This window comes from Aquarana catesbeiana, linkage group LG05, assembly GCF_042186555.1.
Source record: "Aquarana catesbeiana isolate 2022-GZ linkage group LG05, ASM4218655v1, whole genome shotgun sequence".
Classification (NCBI taxonomy): Eukaryota; Metazoa; Chordata; class Amphibia; order Anura; family Ranidae; genus Aquarana; species Aquarana catesbeiana.
The window spans coordinates 561,714,150-561,734,892 of record NC_133328.1 but is presented as its reverse complement, the minus strand read 5'-3'; the positions used below and the strand labels follow the sequence as shown (position 1 = coordinate 561,734,892).

The window sequence follows — 20,743 nt, the reverse complement described above, 5'->3', positions numbered from 1 at the left end:
TATTCAGCTAAAGAATCCATTGTTAATCATCACTCCTTGTAAACTATTGAACAAGTAGCTACTGCTTTTCCCCATCTAGTTTAAACTGCTGCCATATTCTTATTGCTGATAGCATTTATGCGCATGGTGTTGGTGCGAATGGTGAAGGTTCTTTCTTTGCTAATATTTACATAGATTTTGTGCTTTTTTTTTTTTTTTTTTTTTTTTTTTTTTGTAACTAATAAAAAAATAAATTTTTGCAAAACCTCAGTAAGTTCTTGTTTGGAAAGTCCTTTTGATGTGACACTTTCTTGAGCTCACATCTTCCTAGCCTGTGTATTATGTATAGGTTCTAAGAACACCATCTGGTCATACTTTAGGTGAGTCGGTAGCTGATCTACCAAATTCTTTTACTTCAGAAGTGGGGGGGCCACACCCGTGGAATTTTAGAACTATCGGAAGGAGAGAAGAGAGAGGATGGGAGGGAATCGGAGGAAGGAGAGAAGAGAGGGGATGGGAGGGAATCGGAGGAAGGAGAGAAGAGAGAGGATGGGAGGGAATCGGAGGAAGTAGAGGAGATCGAAGAATGGGAAGAGGGAGTAGAGGGGGACTATTGGGTGGGGGAGAAGAGAGAGGCTGGGATGGAAATAGAACAGATAGGAGAGGGTGAAGAATGAGGGGAGGGCGAAGGAATTGAGGTGAACAATAGAGTAAATTTGAGGATTGCGTGGGGTGAATATGGAGGGGAGAGAAGGGAGCGGATGAGGATGAGTGGGAGGAAGAAGGAGAGGGTGGACATAAAGTGTAATGGGAGGAGAAAGGACTATTTGGGGGGCGGGAGGATGAGAGGATGGTATGGAAGCAGAGGGAATAGAAGAGATAAAGGAAGAAGGAAGGGGAGGACAGAGGACTATTGAGGGGGGAAAAAGAGAGAGGATGGGATTATTATTATTATTCAGGATTTATATAGCGCCAACAGTTTACGCAGCGCTTTACAATATAAAAGGGAGACAATACAGTTATAATACAATAAAATACAAGAGGCTTAAGAGGGCCCTGCTCAGAAGAGCTTACAATCTAATAGGGTGGGGCAGGTGGTACAAAAGGTTGTAACTGTGGGGAATGAGCTGGTGGAAGTGGTAGGAGATTAGTTGGAGACGTGATAGGCTTTCCTGAAGAGATGAGTTTTCAGGGATCGCCTGAAGGTAGCAAGAGTAGGGGATAGCCGTATAGATGGAGGTAGCGAGTTCCAGAGGATGGGAGAGGCTCTGGAGAAATCCTGGAGACGAGTATGGGAGGAGGAGATGAGAGAGCTTGAAAGCAGGAGGTCTTGAGAGGAGCGGAGAGGTCGATTTGGATGATATTTGGAGACAAGATTAGTGATGTAGCTCGGGGCAGAGTTGTGAATGGCTTTGTATGTTGTGGTTAATATTTTGAATTTAATTTGCTGGGTGATTGGGAGCCAGTGTAGGGATTGGAGTAGAGGGTTGGCAGACACTGAGCGGTTGGTAAGGTGGATAAGTCTGGCAGCAGCATTCATGATAGACTGAAGAGGGGATAGCCTATGGAGAGGTAAGCCAATGAGAAGGGAGTTGCAATAGTCAATGCGAGAGATAACAAGGGAGTGAATGAGGAGCTTGGTGGTTTCATTTGTTAAAAAGGGGTGAATTTTAGAGATGTTAAGGAGGTGAATTCTACAAACTTTTGACAACGATTGGATTTGGTGCTGAAATGACAAGTCAGAGTCTAGGATTACACCTAGTACCCTGGCATGAGGGGAGGGACCGATGGGTGCATTGTTGATTTTGATGGAAAAGTCATGGAGGGGGGCACGGGCGGGGGGGAATATTAATAGCTCAGTTTTAGAGAGATTTAGTTTAAGGAAGTGGTGGGACATCCATGCTGATATGTCAGTTAGTAAGTTACTAATGCGGGAGGAGACTGAAGGAGTGAGGTGAGGAGTAGACAGATAGATTTGGGTGTCATCAGCGTATAAGTGGTATTGGAAGCCATGGGCAGTTATTAAGTGGCTGAGGGAGGAGGTGTAGATAGAGAAGGGGTCCAAGAACCGAGCCTTGGGGGGACCCCCACAGAAAGGGGCAATGGAGAGGAGGAGACAGAGTTGTAGGTGACACTGAAGGAGCGCTGTGATAAATAGGCAGAGAACCAGGATAGAGCAGAATCTCGGAGGCCAAGGGAATGTAGTTTATTGAGAAGGAGCGGGTGGTCAACAGTATCAAAGGCCGCAGAGAGGTCAAGTAGTAGGAGTATGGAGTACTGGCTGTTGGTTTTAGCAGTTAGTAAATCGTTAGTGAGTTTTAGTAAGGCAGTTTCCATGGAGTGCTGCGAGCGAAAGCCAGACTGTAAGGGGTCAAGAAGGTTATTTTCATTGAGGTAGGAGCTAAGACGGTTGTAGACTAAGCGTTCTAGAAGTTTAGAGGTGAATGGGAGTAATGAGATGTGTCTTAAGTTGTTCAGGTCGGTAGGGTCCAGTGAGGGCTTTTTAAGAATGGGAGTGATCTGCGCATGTTTTAGAAGGGAGGGGAAGATGCCACTAGAGAGGGAGAGATTGAAGATGTGGGTGAGGGAGCATAGGATAGAAGAAGAGGGTGACCGTAGTAGTTGTGAGGGAACAGGATCCAAAGGACAATTGGTTAGGTGGGCATCCGAGAAAATTTTTGTAACCTCTTCCGTAGTAGCCAATTCAAAAGAGGAGAGCGTTGAATGTGCTGCTAGGCAAGGTATGTTGGGTGGGGAAGACATACGCACAGTGGAGATGTCCTCACGAATTGCATCGATCTTGTCTTTGAAGTGATTGGCAATCTCTTGGGCAGTGAGTGAGTTAGTGGGTAGAGGGGGTGGTGGACGAAGCATAGAGTTAAAGGTTGAGAAGAGCCGACGGGGACTGGATGACAAGGAATTAATAAGAGAGACAAAGTAGGCTTGTTTGGCAGCATGGAGGCATGAATTGTATTTTAGAAGGGCAGATTTATATAGGGTGAAGCCTTGCAGGCATTTGGTTTTAAGCCACAGTCGTTCAAGAGCACGGCAATGTCTCTTGAGATTTCTAGTGTTGTCAGTTTGCCAGGGTTGTAACGGTCGGGGCCTGATTCTGCGTGTGGTTAGAGGAGCAAGTGCATCTAGTGATGATGAGAGTGAACTGTTGTAGACAGAGGTGGCCAGGACAGGACAGGGGAGAGATTATGTCATATAGGTGGTCAGTAGCAGAATAGAGAAGAAAAGGGTTAAAGTGGCGAAGGTTTCTACAAGTAATTGTTTGCTGCTTGGAGGGATGGGTGGTTGGAGGCAAGGATACAGTGAAAGTAATGAGGTTGTGATCAGATAGAGGAAAAGGGGTGTTGGTGAGGTTGCCAGGGTTGCAGAGATGGGAGAATACAAGGTCAAGGGTATTACCATTGGAGTGAGTGGAAGTATGTGTCCATTGGGTTAGGTCAAAAGAGGAGGTTAAATCGAGAAGTTTAGCTGTAGTTGGGCTGTTAACATTGACAGGAATGTTAAAGTCACCAAGAATAATGGTGGGTATTTCAGAGGCGAGAAAGTAGGGTAGCCAGGCAGCAAAGTCATCAAGAAAGCGTGATACCGGTCCTGGAGGCCTATAAATTGCTGCAATCCTCAGAGAAATGGGAGAAAACAGACTAATACAGTGCATCTCGAAAGAAGAGAGGGATAGAGAGGGAGGGACAGGAAGGACTTGGATGGTGCTTTGTGGGGATAGAAGGAAGCCAACTCCACCGCCTTTCTGTCTGTTGGGTCTGGGGGAGTGAGTCCAATGGAGACCACCATGGGAGACGGCAGCAGGAGAAGCGGAGTCAAAATTTTGAAGCCAGGTTTCTGTTATGGCGAGTATGTTCAAGCCATGAGAGATGAAGAGGTCATGTACAGATGTTAGCTTGTTACAGATGGAGCGGGCGTTCCAAAGGGCACATGAGATTGGTGGGGTGCTTTGAGGAAGCAGGGGGATAGAAATTAAACTGAGTGGATTGCGGTGGTTGCCAGAAGGGGAGGGGTATTGGATATGTGGCTTGCATTTGGAAAATGGCGGACCAGGATTAGGAGAAATGTCACCTGAGACTAGGAGAAGGAGGAGGGCGAGGAAGGCAAGGTGGGTGTGGGATGTGCATGAGCGCACGTGTCTAGTGGCCCTGGTGTTTGTCAGCATGTGGGTGCAGCAAATGCAAGAGATGATAGGTGCCATAGTAGGGAGTGGGTGGGAGTGAGGGTGATATGTGCATGCTGCAGGGAAGAGGGGAGGGGTAGAGTAAAGATAATTTTAGGATAGAAGACACCAGTGGGAAAAGAACCTAATATAAAATAAATGTCAAAGCTGGTTTGCTTGTCATCTTGCAGAGTGGAGCAGAGTTCTTGTTGTAGTTCATGCAGCTTTAGTTAAACTGCGTCGGTGAAACTGCGCATCACTCATGACAGAGCCATGATGTCTGCGCCTTGCCCCTGTCTGCGCCACCCCATAAGCTGCCTTAAATTTATAGGGAGACTAAGCTGGGATGCATTTCTCGGTCATTATTGGGTCTGATGTGAGACACCTGAATATGAGAGAGGAGATGGCCAGGGCCAGACCAGCTACAGACACAGGCTAGGGTCGTAAAGCTAATTACCTCTCTTGATCACTCAAGCCACATGGAGTTGAGAATCAATCACCAGTAATATTGCTATTGCAGTGTGTTTGTTATAGAGCTAGCAGTAAATATGGAAGTTTAAAGATATGGCAGCAGGAGACCATTACCAAAAAAATTTAACAGCAAAATCAGCAAAGTTAGTTAAGTAGGGATGTACAGATGGATAGGAGACAATTACCAAAAATATTTAACAGCAAAGTCAGCAAAGTTAGATCAGTAGGGATGTACAGATGGGATGGAAACAGAGGGAATAGAAAAGTTGGAAGAAGAGGAAGAAGGAGAGGATTGACGTGAAGGAGAAGGGGAGGAGAGAGGACTATGGATGGGATAGACATAGGAAAAGAGGAAGGAGAGGGTGAGCGATGAGGTAGAGGGTAGGAGGAGGGGCGTCTGTGGGGGGAAGGGAAGAGGTAGGGGATTGAAAGGAGAGCGAAGAAGGTAAAAAAGGGGGTGGGGGGGGAGAAGTAGGGATGGGGGAGAATGTGGGGAGGAATGTCGGAGGGGAGAATGGAGGTGAAGGGGGTGGTAATAGGTAGAGGTCGACCGATATATCGGCCGATATTTGGCTTTTTTTACTTAATCGGCATCGGCAGATTGTGCTGATAAAAAAAGCTGATTCAGCGGGACTTGCAAATGACTCCTGTAATTGAAGTCAATTGCAAGTTGTCTGAAGTTTTCTTCTCTCCTCCTCTGGGCAGCCAAGTCTGATAAGAAGATACATTTGTATCTCTTTCAGGTTCTTTTATCAATAGACTGAACTCCGTGGAGAAGTTTTCAGTTTAACCATTTAAAGACTAAATCTTTTCTGACACTTGTTGCTTACAAGTAAAAATCCTGTATTTTCTGCTATAAAATCACTTAGAACCCCCAAACATTATATATATTTTTTTTAGCAGAGACCCTAGGGAATAAAATAGCGGTTGTTGCAATATTTTATGTCACATGGTATTTGCGCAGCGGTCTTTCAAACGCAATTTAAAAAAAAAAAATACACTAATGAAATTAAAAAAAAAAAAAAAAAGCAGTAAAGTTAGCCCATTTTTTTTCGTCCAAAAGTTTTGATTACCTGTTTTTGTGTATTTAATATTTAAGATATAGTTATTTTTTCTTATCTAAATTCTACATACAAGTGAACTGATTGGAGGTTTGTTTTGTTTAATAAATGTTTAAATATAAAAAATTTTCTGTATCACTTATTACTTAAGGCTGCTTTCACACTGGAGCGGGCATGCGTTGACGGTAAAATGCTGTTAATTTTAGCTGCGCTATTCGGCTGCTAGCGGGGCGCTTATAACCCAGCTAGCGGCTGAAGAAGGGGTTAAATGCGCCCCTGAAGCGCTGCTGCCGAAACGCTTTGCAGGCGCTTCGGCAGCGGTGCGCATTCATTTCAATGGGCAGGAGTGGTGGAGGAGCGGTATACACCGCTCCAAAGATGCCGCTTGCAGGACTTTTTTTTAACATCCTGCCAGCGCATCGCCTCAGTGTGAAAGCACTCGAGCTTTCACACAGACTGCAGGGGAGCCGTTTTACAGGCGCTGTTTTTAGCCCAAAAGCGCCTGAAAAACGCCCCAGTGTGAAAGAGGTCTAACTGTTAGATTTTATGAGATGAAGGGAAAAAAAAAAAAATCGGCCTAATATATCGGCCCTAAAAAATCGGCATCATATATCGGCCATCGGCCACCTCAATTTCTAAATATCGGCTTTGGCATCGGCCAGAGAAAAACCCATATCGGTCGACCTCTAGTAATAGGCACAGAGAAGTAAAAGAGGGGAGAAGGGGGTCGGGGTGTGGGGGATGCGATGGAGGGAGGAAGAAGATACGGAAGGGGAGGTAAAAGGAGAGACTGGATGATGGGAGAAGGAATGAGTATATGAGGCTGAAGGGGGTGGGCTGGAGTTAGGGTTAAAGGGGAGGGAGGGAGGGAAGGGTGTAAAGGAGGGGCATAGGGGTAGAAACAAAAATGGGGGAGGAAAGAATGGATGGGGAAGAAGAGGAGGAGGGCAGGAAGGATAGAAGAGGCAGGTATAGGGGTTGAGGCAAACAGGGGGGATAGTGGGGGGGAGTAGGGCCAGCTGGAAGAATGTGGGGGGGGGGGTGGAGAGAAGGAAGAATGGATGGGAAGAAGGGGGCTGGTAAGGCCTCCTTTATTCCAGTTGCGCATCAGTCACGTGGTATAGTGACATCCTCCGTCATTTTAGGTTTGCGTCCTTCATGTGGTATAGTGACGCCATAAGTCATTCTAGGTGCACATCCTTCACTTGGTATGGTGACATCCTCCGCCAGTCCAGGTGTGCATCCTTCACGTGGTATAGTGATATCCTCCGCCATTCCAGGTGTGCATCCTTCATGTGCCTTCATGCCACATTAGGCCTAATACTCATTCCAGGTCAGCTAATATTAAAAGGTCCAGTCCTGAAACTTGCTTTTCTCAATGCTTTACCTAACAGCCAGTCCTTTACAACGTCCAGCTACTGGCAGAACAGTTCTTTCCATAGAAAGATGCATTATCCTGCATAGAGGGATTGACTGCAGTATTCAGTGTCTACATAGCTGTTCTTGCAGTCTATCGCCCTGTAGTATATATCACAGGCTCAAGATGGGGCCCACTAAGGGCACATGGCTATCTTACCACTACAAATGGGGGTCTCTGTGGCCATCTCTTCCCATGCACCTCCCTAGCAGCTACTTCCCTCCTTCTTTTTTTTTTTTTTTTTTTAAACCCTAGCCAGTCAGACGAAGTCCACCCCAGAGTGGCTGAAGATAGGGCAGAGACTACCTTAAAAGGGACACTGACTCCCTCTTACATAGGGACTTTGGATTAAGGGGTCCTTCAGGGGTTAAGGACTAATGGGAATAGATCTATGTACTCTGCAAAGCCATGCACCCCATCTTTCCTTTAGGTCATTTTCACACTGACGGACCGATCAGGTTCACCTGTCAGTTTTTCAGGAGGACCAGATTGGACCATCCTTAACTCTCAATGGAACGGTGTGACCGCCGAGACCCGCCTACATGTGATCCGATCCTGCCCACTAAAAACAGATGGGAATCTGTTCCCAATCCATCCGGTGGATCGGATTGGATGACAGGCGGCTGTGAATGGTTCCATCTGACTGCCCCATAGAAAACAGTGGGCTGTGTCCGTGTCAGCTCTGCATAGCTAAGGGGACACTGACCTGTTATCTGCCTATTCAGCAGAGAGATCTCCCCAATGAGCAGGCAGATCCACTTGACAGAGTCTGCCACGTCTGAAAGGGGCCTTATACCACAGGGCTGTCCTGGTGTTTGAACAGAACTTGGTAGTCCCACAAGTCCAGACCATTTCCTGGCATAGCTGGGCCACGCTTTCCACCGTAGAACTAAGTGGATGGTCTGCAGGCCAAGCTGTTTGCCTCATTGGAGAATGGCAGCTGCCAGGCCAAGCTGTCCGAGGGTTCTTGTGCCCCCTTCCAGGCCAACCTCCCACTGACCTTGGGGATTTTTATTGATCGAGATTTAATTATGCTCCTTAAGCTATGCCCAAAATGCAATACAGTAGCCATGATCACTTTTTGCTGTGTTGTGCTATGTGCTGCTATTTCAACTTCTTATCTTGTTGCCCCTTATTCTTAGGTTCGTAACCTGTTCATGACGTCTTAATACATATATGCGACCCCGCTGGACTGGGCTTTTTTTCGTGGGGCTGCATATATGTGTTTCTTTCTTTGTGCTGGGAGTACGCCGTACTGTGCACTCCCAGCACAGAGACCGGGGTCTCACTGAGAGCCTGGGCCCCGTACGAACGATCGGGACCCGGATCTCCTGATTCCGGGTCACCTGATCACTGTGGTAGCCTGCAATTGGCTACCACAGTGATCAGTCACTGTAAAGCCCGTCCTGTTTTTTTTTTTTTTTTTGTTTGTTTTTTTTTCTGTGAATGGAGAAGGAGGATACAATGTATCTTTCCCATTCCTTGCAGAAAGGAAAAAAACAAGTGTTTGTAAAAAAAAAAAAAAAAAGTAAAAGAAAAAATACCTAATGGAAGTTTGATCTAGGTCAGTGCCAGGGTTAGTTTTTGGGTCAAGGGTCAGTGTTTTTGTTTTTTTTTTTGGACAGGAATTTATTTTTATTTTTTAAAATAAGTGTCAGTTAGACTTCATGTACACTTGAACTACTTTGACCACTGGCCGCGTAAAAACGTGGCAAAATCGCAATTTTGCGGCCCGCAGTTAAAACATTCCTATCCTTAACGAGATTCTTCTGCATTCAGGAGAGGTTGAACCTCCTAACCTCGGCAGCTCCTAAACGATCATAAAAGCCTATGTGAACATGGACACAGACTTTTATGGAGTTGAGATAAGGAGCTTTGGCAAAAAAAGTCAAAAGATCCTAAACTCAAGTTTAAGAGCTGCTAGTGTACATGGAGCCTTCGTGTCAGAACTGGGCCAATCCCATGAGGCAGATAGCCAATGCTTCTAAACAATTTACAACTGTCACAGATCTTCATCTTAGTGGAGACCACATGGCTACTGAATTCTGTATTAATAGATAGTAGGGTTTGGTTACGCTTTAGGCTGCCAATTTAGTTAATCGTTAAAATAAAAAATCATAGGAAATATAAGAGCATTACTTATTTTTAATGGAAACTGGGTTAATGTCCCTATATTGTGCATGATGATGCAGAGACTCCGCCCACAGATCGGCCAGCAGAGGAGTTTGCTGGAGCAGGTTATTAGGTAAGTGATAGAGCCTGTACTGTGAACCCCTAGACATTAGGAGCATTCCATTTTTTGCAGTGTCTGTTCGTTTTTTTTTTTTTTTTTTGTTTTGTTTTTTTTAATTAGACATGGTAATGCATACCATAAACAATCCATAATATAAAAAACCATCAATATGTGAATATTCATCTATAATAGTTCATTGCAATAAAAAGTGATGAAAAAAGAAGAAAAAAATGTGAAAAAAATGTGAAGAAAATGTGAGTCCAAAAAGTCCAAAGATATATTAGTGCAAAATCAGTCCAGCGATGTGATCAACAGTGACATCCACCACCAGAGAGCAATAAAGGCTTACCAGAAAGCCTGCGACCGCCCTTATTCAGGGGGGTCAAAACAGGCTTAGTAGATCAACGTTGGTGTCTTGTTGAAACCGCAATCGATATCCTGTTAATCGCTCTCCGCATTAACTTTGTCCCACTTCTATTCCGTGGACATCATCACACGACACGTTTGCCTGTCGGAGGAGCGCACGTGTACTCCTCTGACAGGCAAACGTGTCGTGTGATGATGTCCACGGAATAGAAGTGGGACAAAGTTAATGCGGAGAGCGATTAACAGGATATCGATTGCGGTTTCAACAAGACACCAACGTTGATCTACTAAGCCTGTTTTGACCCCCCTGAATAAGGGCGGTCGCAGGCTTTCTGGTAAGCCTTTATTGCTCTCTGGTGGTGGATGTCACTGTTGATCACATCGCTGGACTGATTTTGCACTAATATATCTTTGGACTTTTTGGACTCACATTTTTTTCACATTTTTTTCTTCTTTTTTCATCACTTTTTATTGCAATGAACTATTATAGATGAATATTCACATATTGATGGTTTTTTATATTATGGATTGTTTATAGTATTTACATTATCACTATATTGTCGCTATTCATTTTTTGGCAATATTATTATTATTTACTTTGCTCTTGTCCAGCGCTGCACTGATTATTATCTACAACTAGTTTTGCCTTATATCAGGGTTATAGTGCTCAGCAGCAGGACCTAACTCACATTTTTTTCACTATTGATTATTTTTGCACTGAGCGCAGGTTTTTTATTTTATTTTTTAGTTTATGGTAATGCATAGCTCCGCCCACAGAGAAGCTTCATCTATCCACAGATCCATTCACAGGATCTGTAGAAGGAAAGACTACAAGTCCCAACTGCCACCAATGGCAGATCTCAATTTACCACAAGAGCAGTGATGTTGTCGTACTCATAGTTTGTTGATACTTCATAACTGAAGGTCGGTACCGCTGTATGAATAGATAATGAAGAAACTCCTGCGCTGTCAGAAATACCTATGCTAAGGGGCACTGCTGCAACACCTAAATGGCTGATCCAAACAGACAAAAGTGGTGTGAATAAAGTAAGTGGTGATTGCGCTGTGATAAGAGGGGAAGGAAGGAGGAGGAAGGGGCTAGCTCAAATGTATAGAGAGGTGAATGAAAAATGAAAAAATTATACAAAATATAAAGGTATAATGAGCATGAGGGCTAGTATCATACTAGCACATAAAAAAATATAATGTAAATACTGAAACAGAAGAAAAGAAAAATCTCAGTGCAAAAGGGCTAGTACCATACTAACACATATGTGGTAACTCAGCAAATACTTATCAAAAGAAAAATCTCAGTGCAAAAGGGCTAGTATCATACTAGCACATATGTAGTAACTCAGCAAATACTTAATGGTGACTCCAAGTAAATAAATAAATGGTGAACAGTCCCACCGCCTTGTAGTACAAAGTGCTCAAACAATGAGTCATCAGTTCCAAAAGGCAAAATGGAAAAATTATACAAAATATAAAAGTGTGATGAAATGTAATAAAGTGCAGTCTAATGAGCACTAAATCCGAATAAACTGAAGAAACAAAATAGCCTAAAAGGTATAAAAAGCTATGAAATGAGTGACAAATACAGTGTGGGTACAAAAAAATTGAATAAAATATATAAATCAAACAAAGTCCATGTGCATGAGGGCTAGTATCATACTAGCACATAGAAATATTGTAAATACTGACACAAAAGAAAAGAAAAAAATCTCAGTGCAAAAGGGCTAGTATCATACTAGCACATATGTGGTAACTCAGGAAATACTTATTGGTGACTCCAAGAAAAATAAATAAATGGTGAACAGTCCCACCACCTTGTAGTACAAAGTGCTCAAACAATGAGTCATCAGTTCCAAAAAGGCAAGTCCACAAGCCACAGGGAAGGGAAAAAGGTCTTCAGTGGGGACACCTCTGTGCTCACAAGCAGCTCACCTTACTGCTGCAAGACAACAGCTTGTAATCCAGTAACAAATCGCCAGCAGACAAGGGTCCCATCCAGTAGTTCAGGCGATTCGGGTGGTGGGTGTGCAGGATGGTATATAAAAAACATAAGCAGATCGTATATAGTATAACTCTGTGGCGGCCAAAGTGGAAAAAAGGACAGGACACAGAAGGGGGATGCACTCACTTTTGTAAAATGAGTGTGGACGTCAATCCAACGAACGCCGAGTTCGTATACCTCAAAAAGGGTGTCTTCAAACCGTCCCTATTTCCTCAATGCTCGTCACAATGGGATGCATATATGTGGAGTATTGGAAGAGAGTGCACATAGCGTGATCCCGTATATAAATCAGTTTATTAGGTTAAAAACAACATGGTACACTTACATTTAGCAGAAGGCTATAGTAAAAAACATCCACGAGCGCCGAGCTCGTATCCTATCATCAGTCTGTGACAGTTCCCGTTTGGAGCACGGGAACTGCTTGTGAGCACAGAGGTGTCCCAACTGAAGACCTTTTTCCCTTCCCTGTGGCTTGTGGACTTGCCTTTTTTGGAACTGATGACTCATTGTTTGAGCACTTTGTACTACAAGGTGGTAACACACTACGCCGCCATTGACTCAGATCCTGCAGTGCCAGACGTGTCTCTCTGCTTAAGCCAGTACATGTCTGGGCCCATCTGAGGTTTGCTAGAGAGCATTTGGATGATCCAGAAGAGGATTGGGAGAATGTCATATGGTCAGATGAAACCAAGGTAGAACTGTTTGGTACAAACACAACTTGTCGTGTTTGGAGAAGAGAGAATGCTGAGTTGCAACCAAAAAACACCATACCTACTGTGAAGCATGGGGGTGGCAACATCATGCTTTGGGGCTGTTTCTCTGCAAAGGGAACAGGAGGACTGGTCCGTGTACATGAAAGAATGAATGGGGCCATGTATCGTGAGATTTTGAGTACAAACCTCCCATCAGCAAGGGCATTGAAGATGAAACGTGGCTGGGTCTTTCAGCATGACAACGATCCCAAACACACCGCCCGGGCAACAAAGGAGTGGCTTCGTAAGAAGCATTTCAGGGTCCTGGAGTGGCCTAGCCATTCTCCAGATCTCAACCCCATAGAAAACCTTTGGAGGGAGTTGAAAGTCCGTGTTGCCCAGCGACAGCCCCAAAACATCACTGCTCTAGAGGAGATCTGCATGGAGGAAGGGCCAACATACCAGCAACAGTGTGTGACAACCTGTGAAGGCTTACAGAAAACGTTTGACCTCTGTCATTGCCAACAAAGGATATATAACAAAGTATTGAGATGAACTTTTGATATTAACCAAATACTTATTTTCCACCATAATTTGCAAATAAATTCTTTCATAGTTGAGGTATACCTATGATGACAATTACAGGCCTCTCTCATCTTTTTAAGTGGGAGAACTTGCATAATTGGTGGCTGACTAAATACTTTTTGGCCCCACTGTATTGGCCTAAACTGATGAAGAAATTTCGATATTTTTTTTTTTTTTTTTTACATATTTTTTTTGGATATGTTTTTATAGCAGAAAGTAAAAACTTTTTATGTTTTATAGCGTAATAAATGAAAACCACAAAGGTGATCAAATACCACCAAAAGGAAGCTCTATTTGTGGGATAAAAAAGGCATCAAACTTATTTTGGTACAGTGTCGCACGACTGCGCAATTGTCAGTTAAAGTAACGCAGTGTCGTATCGCTAGAAAATGGCCTGGTCTGGAGCTGAAGTGTTTAATGTAGGTGCATTTATTACATGTTTTAAAAAATGGACTACACCTTTTAAGGATATCCACAGGTATGCTTGGAAATTTCTTATCGAGTAGTAATACCCAAATCCACTGGACCTGGGTGCATGCCTGTGGATCACTCAACGACAGTTATCAACTCAAACCACTAGATGGTGCATGAGATTTTAACTTCAGAATTCCAGACGAGGCTGTGGCAGGGATTTCTATGAGACACAACAGGTTTGAGTGAGAAGCTGCAGGAAGAACCATTACAAAAAGCATGGTGTCCTGTGGCAATAAACGTGGTATAACTTAATACGAAATTTTTATTCAAGCTTACCTTTGGAAGAAAAACTATTATGGTAAAAGCACGGGGTCTGCCTTTGTTGTCCACCTTCCTGGTGTCATGGCTGTTGTGATGATTCAGAGACTGTAATACCACGAGTCACTGACTTAGAACGAGCTTAACGTCCTGGAAAGTGAGAGAAAAGTCTAAAGCCCTCATATCCATTCTTGTTCTGGGTCAGTGACTTAAAGTATTGAAGTAAAAGTGAGGACATCATTACAGCCAGGATAATAGCAATTTCTAAGATGTAAGCAAGTAATGGCAAGCTATATACTTCTTTCATGAAATTTTCCTTTAGCTGACAGTATGCAGGCCGTCTGTTTTCATAGATTATCTGTATTGGGGTTGTCAGACATTATGATCTGTCAGCCAGTATAAGTGGTACTTTACTGGTAATCTTAGGTAATACTATTATAGCATTAGACAGCCTGTAGAGTAATGGCAGCTGTTTATAGAATGGGTTGAAGGCAGCTGTACATTGAATGTCTGATTCTTTCTTTTATATATGACTGATGAATTGAGTCTTAGATTTCCACTGAACGAATTAAGCACACTAAGCAAAAATCAATCAGCCTATCACTTCATTAGGAAGTACATACATCATTTGTGTGTTGGTTCCATCACCCCTTTAAGGCCCCTTTCTGTCACCATTACTGTTTGCTGGAGGATATTTTTGTTTGAACAGCTCCCATAACTGTCAGCAAAGAGTAAAGTATCAAATAAAAACTGATCAAATTGCCCCAGAGCCACCAATTGGATTTGGACTTTCTGTCATCAAGTATCTTTTTTCAGTGCAGAATGAGATGCAATGGTATTAGTCAGGGCTGCCGTTAGAAATCAGCTTGTCCAGCTTACCTGGCTTTACAAAAATGACTATTTTCTTTTTAAATGGTTTTTCCAATTTTAATTTTTTTTTTTGTTTTTGTTTTTTAAATGATTTTTTACAATTGGTAGTAGTATTGGTGGAAGGTTTATTGGCACTAGTGTGTGTGCATGCAAGATGGTGACCTTGGATTTTAAAATCCCTGAGGGCAGGGACTGAAGTGGGATGTACAATATGTAAAGTGCTGAGTAAATTGTCAGTGCTATAAAGATGCCTGTTATAAATACTACATTGAAGTGAGTTGATAAAAAGTCAGGCGTAATACATTTTGACCATGACCTGTCTTCTTCTTTTCTCCAGGACAGCAGTATTACTTTCTCAGCGATACCGAATATGTAGTGGGACGTAAGAACTGTTTAATATTGATTGAAGATGATCAATCTATCAGCAGATCTCATGCAACGTTCTCTGTCAACCACCCCCTCTCCAGTCTGGTGAGTTCTAGGGAGTGAAGAAAACGACAAATTATCATTAAATTCCTGCACAGGGTGACGTCTAGCTGCTGTGCATCCCTCTCACGTTTTTAGAGCTCAAAAGCTGCAACGTTTAGCCCCGCTGCCTGCAACCTATCAAAGTCTATGGCTGGATCGAGTGGTATCCGTGTTTATAGAATTTTTGCTTTCAGACACAAATGCCCAGAATGTAGAAGAATTGAGTTCTGGACATATCACCACGCACACCAGAGTGAGAGCATTCATTATAAAGCAAACATCATTTTATATTTTGCCAAAAAATGGTTAATGTATTGCATTTATGTGCATTAAAATTAACTTTAGTGTAAATTTTTTTACTGAAAAAACTATTGCACTAATATCGCGTGACATGAAAAATTGGAACTACTGTTATTTATGTTCTTCAGGTTTTAATTAACCTTCAGGCCTAAAAATTATTTTTTTAAATGTGTGCAAAAACTGCAAAATGTCTCTGGCTACAAAAGGGTTAAAGGCGATTGGTCTCTTCCTTAATAAATGCTTCTCCCTGCCTGCAAGCAGTAATGTACACTGAGCCGCACATACACAGCTCAGTGTACATTCATAGTACCACCTCTGTGCTATGATGATGTGATTTCTATGTGCATGCGTGGGAGTGATGTCATTGCCGTCTGGCAATTCAAGCAGTAGAATAGACCGAACCCAGAAGAAAGACTGGGTAAAGACGGAAGCGCCCTTTGACAGCACAGGGCTAAAGGGCATTGTTTGATTGGTAAGTGTGCCGTAATGTGCTATTATGTGGTGCGTAGTAGTTCATTATGGCATAAAGCTCCTGGGGGCTAATTTAGTAAAAAAAAAAAAAAAATACAAATTTTAAAACTAGCCAAGTTTAATTTCACTTTAAAGCTGAACTACAGCCACAGATTTTTCAGTCAGTTCATGTTTGTTCAGCTGGTTGTATCTGCCTAAGAGGAAAATTTCCCTATCAAAATCTCTTTACCATCATGGAAAAAAACCCACAAATGAATGCAGCTATGTCATCATTTCTACATCATAAAATGCATCTTTTTTAATGCAAACAGTGTAAGACCCAGAATCCAACCTAATAAAAGCTCTTACAGCCCCTGCGAGAAGCTGTATAAGTAGCCAATCAGGTTTGTGCTGACATGAAACGTGCTGATAGAAGGAAAGAGCAGAGTGACAGAGATGAGCTCATAACTCTTCTCATTTCACTGTCCTGTCACAGGCTGAGGCATATCCAGAATGACCTGGGCTCAGAGGAAGTGAGTGGTCGATGCTGGACGTCAGATTGAGAACTTCTAGTAACAGAAGAAAATACTGCGGGGGGAAATCTTTGGATTGAAGTTGAATATTGCATAAAAAGCTGTTTTTATTATTTTAGGTTTTATTGAGCTATTCATTTTTATTTTGTTATTTTTGGCTGGAGTATTTTTTTTTTCTTTATACAGGGCCGTCCAGACATCATTCCTGTCCTGTCTGTTAAAGATTCTTCAAAGTATGGTACCTTTGTTAATGGTGAAAAGATGGCGAGTGCTACATCTAGGAATTTGAAATCAGGAGATAAGATTACATTTGGGGTATACAATAGCAAATTCAGGTAAGTCATTAACTTTCTTTGTTGCTTAACAAAAAAAAAAAAAAAAAAAAAAAATAGGGCCTACCAAAAATAAAGTAAACCCTTTCTGAAATATGTAGAATACAGTTGCTTACATCCTTTTGAAAATTGTGACATCAATATTTTAAGCTTCTGATTCAGAATAAGCATGCAACAAGAGAAATAGGAATACTGAAGCCAGACAATCCGCAAGACAGCCAGGAAAGTAGCATGTTCAGCAAGGGCATTCGTTTCTTTCAGCGCAGTTTAAAAAAAAATATATATATCTAGGTTTATGATGTTCTGCATCATAATGTGCTAAAATCCTTGTAGATGGCCTTCTTACAAGCATTGTTGAGATTGATGACTTAAAGTGTTACTAAACCCAGTAATATGAAAATTAGTTCATCTGCCCCTGCTTTAGAACCACTGTAAATGCAAGAGATTTGTTTAAAAAGATACTGTCATTTAGCAACATGACAATTTCTGCCCCATAGAAAAGTGTTTATCGAGCTACCCACGCTCACCGCCTTTCTGCTGTATGAGTCTACTATGGAGCTTACTCAGGTGGATGACATCGCTGCCTCTCCCTACGCGACAGTTGGCTCCTTTGGTCGACACGTCACATGCAGGCGATCAAATGCTTCCCTTTCTTTGTCAGAACAATAGAGCAATAATGGTTTTGATGGAGCAAGGGGAGCAAATTTGCGAGAAGCATTTCCTGGGGGGTAGAGCGGGGAGGCTACCTGCAGACATTCAGTGGGAAAGGTAACAGTGTCTCTTTAAATCTCAGTAATACCTGTAGCAGTATGGCAGTAATGCATCCAATACTTTGCACTTACAGGGGGACCTCCAATATTACATTTTACACATGGTAGCTTTGTAGAGTGTTGCTGTTTTATCAATAAAGCTTTTTGTGTAGTTAATCTACATCTGTCTAATCTGTCCATGACTTGTGTTCACAATTTATTTCATGTCATATAATTCTTTTTTTCTTTTCTCCCCCCTCACCCAGAGTGGTATATGAACCTTTAGTGGCTTGTTCATCCTGTTTAAGCAGCACAGAGAAGAGTTCTTTAAACCAAGCACTGCAGCTACTTGGTGGCCATATTGTGAACAACTGGACAGAGAACTGTACACATCTGGTGATGACCTCAGTTAAAGTAACTATCAAGGTATGTGTTGCAGGCATGAAAGAAATTTCTGTTGACAGCTTTGTCCTTTTCAATGCCAGGCGCTGCTCCTCATTTTGCACCTTTGGTGGCTTGACCAGCTTTGCTATTTGTATATAATGGCAGCCAGGCACCAAACATTTTTAGGAGGTCAACACTGGCAGCCACCATCCTTTCTCTCACTATAAATTTGACTTTTAGAAATGTAATTAGTGGCTGGTGGGCACAATCCCACTTATCCCACCAAAGACAAATCCCAATGCAGGGGTCAATTTTGTCAAACTTGGAGAAAGTCATAGTTAAGAATGCATGTCCTCCTAGGATAGGTCAGAGTGGCTTTTGCTTTCAAAGCCCTGGACTGAAACATCTTGGTATATGTGAGTTTTTAGACAAGAGCCCTAAAACTACCCACAAAATGAGGTTAACATTAAAAGCTGCAACCATCCTTCACGGTAGCATCAGTGCCTTTCATCTTTTATGGTAGTTTTTCTCCTTATGTGAGTCTATTTTAACTGAAGAATGATGAAATCAAAACAATGTGCAAAGTGCCGTTGTCAGCCATGATCTTATATTGTTTTGACTGATCTGCTCTTTTTAGAGACCCTGTCATGAGACCATTAATTAAAAAAAAAAAAAAAAAAATCACATAAGATTATAATGGGAATTTAACGTATTATATGCATGATGTTTACCTGTAAAGCACTCCTTTATTTAGACATTCAAAAGCCCTGAGATTGCTGCTGGGTGCTGCCATCTTGGATGTGATGTTGGCAGCCTAGCAGACTCGGAGCTGTCACTCAAGTGGTCTAAAGTATTCCCCTTCATTCCTCCACCAGTAGCTACATAAATGGATATAAAAAGTCTACACACCCCTGTTAAAATGTCAGGTTTCTGTGATGTAAAAAATGAGACAAAGATAAATCATTTCAGAACTTTTTCCACATTTTAATGTGACCTATAAACTATACAACTCAATTGAAAAACAAACTGAAATCTTTTAAGGGGAAGAAGTAAAAATTTAAATATTGTGTTTGCATAAGTGCGCACACCCTCTTTTATAACTGGGGCTGTAGCTGTGTTCAGAATTAAGCAATCACATTCAAACTCATGTTAAATAGGAGTCAGTACACACCTGCCCTCATTTAAAGTGCCTCTGATTAACCCCAAATAAAGTTCAGCTGTTCTAGTAGGTCTTTCCTGACATTTTCTTAGTCGCATCCTACAGCAAAAGCCATGGTCCGCAGAGAGCTTCCAAAGCATCAGAGGGATCTCATTATTTAAAGGTATCAGTCAGGAGAAGGGTACAAAAGAATTTCCAAGGCATTCAATATAGCATGGAACACAGTGAAGACAGTCATCATCAAGTGGAGAAAAGTGGCATACAGAATGGCACAACAGTGACATTACCAAGAACTGGACGTCCATCCAAAACTGATGAAAAGACGCAAAGAAAACTGGTCAGGGAAGCTGCCAAGAGGCCTACAGCAACATTAAAGGAGCTGCAGGAATATCTGGCAAGTACTGGCTGTGTGGTACATGTGACGACAATCTCCCATATTCTTCATATGTCTGGGCTATGGGATAGAGTGGAAAGACAGAAGCCTTTTCTTATGAAGAAAAACATCCAAGCCCAGCTATATTTTGCAGAAACACATCTGAAGTCTCCCAAAAGCATGTGGGAAAATGTGTTCTGATCTGATGAAACCAAGGTTGAGTTTTTTGGCCATGATTCCAAAAGATATGTTTGGCGCAAAAACAACACTGCACATCACCAAAAGAACACCGTACACACTGTGAAACATGGTGGTGGCAGCATCATGCTTTGGGGCCCTTTTTCTTCAGCTGGAACAGGGGTCTTAGTCAGGGTAGAGGGAATTATGAACAGTTCCAAATACCAGTCAATATTGGCACAAAAACTTTAGGCTTCTGCTAGAAAGCTGAATACGAAGAGGAACTTCATCTTTCAGCATGACAACGACCCAAAGCATACATCCAAATCAACAAAGAAATGGCTTCACCAGAAGAAGATTAAAGTTTTGGAATGGCCCAGCCAGAGCCCAGACCTGAATCTGATTGAAAATCTGTGGGGTGATCTGAAGAGGGCTGTGCACAGGAGATGCCCTCGCAATCTGACAGATTTGGAGTGTTTTTGCACAGAAGAATAGGCAAATATTGCCAAGTCAAGATGTGTCATGCTGATAGGCTCATACCCAAAAAGACTGAGTGCTGTAATAAAATCAATAGGTGCTTCAACAAAGTATTAGTTTAAGGGTGTGCACACTTATGCAACCATATTATTTTAGTTTTTTATTTTAATTTCCCTCCACCTTAAAGATTTCAGTTTGTTTTTAAACTGAGTTGTACAGTTTATAGGTCACATTAAAGGTGGAAAAAGTCCTGAAATGTTTTATCTTTGTCTCATTTTTTTACATCACAGAAATCTGACATTTTAACAGGGGCGTGTAGGCTTTTTATATGCACCGTATATATGGAGGGGAGGGTGGAGGAGCCTAGCCAGCACACAGATTAATTAGACACTCCTATAAGAAGCTGTGGCATGCAAGGAGGGAGGGAGCTGTGCTAGGAAATGAATTCTAAGTATTATATTTATTTATTACATTATTTATTTATTATTATTATATAATGCCATCAATTTACGCAGCACTTTACACATATATATTGAACAACCTAAGGGCCCTAACTCACATTCACACATACAGTAGACCTACTAGGGCTAATTTAGACAGGAGCCAATTAGCCTACCAACATGTCTTTGGAGTGTGGAAAGAAACCGGCGTACCCAGTGGAAACTCATGCAGGCGCAGGGAGAACATGCAAACTAGAGGCAGGTAGCGCCATGGTTGGGATTTGAACCGTTGACCCTGGTGCTG

At 42.3% G+C, this 20,743-nt stretch overlaps 1 protein-coding gene across 2 annotated transcripts in view; it reads left to right on the top strand.

The window, feature by feature from the left end:
* Positions 1–20,743, top strand: part of NBN (nibrin) — a 132,246-nt gene that overhangs the window by 16,140 nt on the left and 95,363 nt on the right. For both annotated transcript variants that reach the window (XM_073631927.1, XM_073631926.1), the window contains exons 2-4: positions 14,935–15,068; positions 16,535–16,683; positions 17,696–17,855. In XM_073631927.1, coding sequence (XP_073488028.1) covers positions 16,610–16,683; positions 17,696–17,855 — 234 coding nt within the window. In that variant the 5' untranslated portion in view covers positions 14,935–15,068; positions 16,535–16,609. The remainder of the gene's footprint in view (positions 1–14,934; positions 15,069–16,534; positions 16,684–17,695; positions 17,856–20,743) is intronic.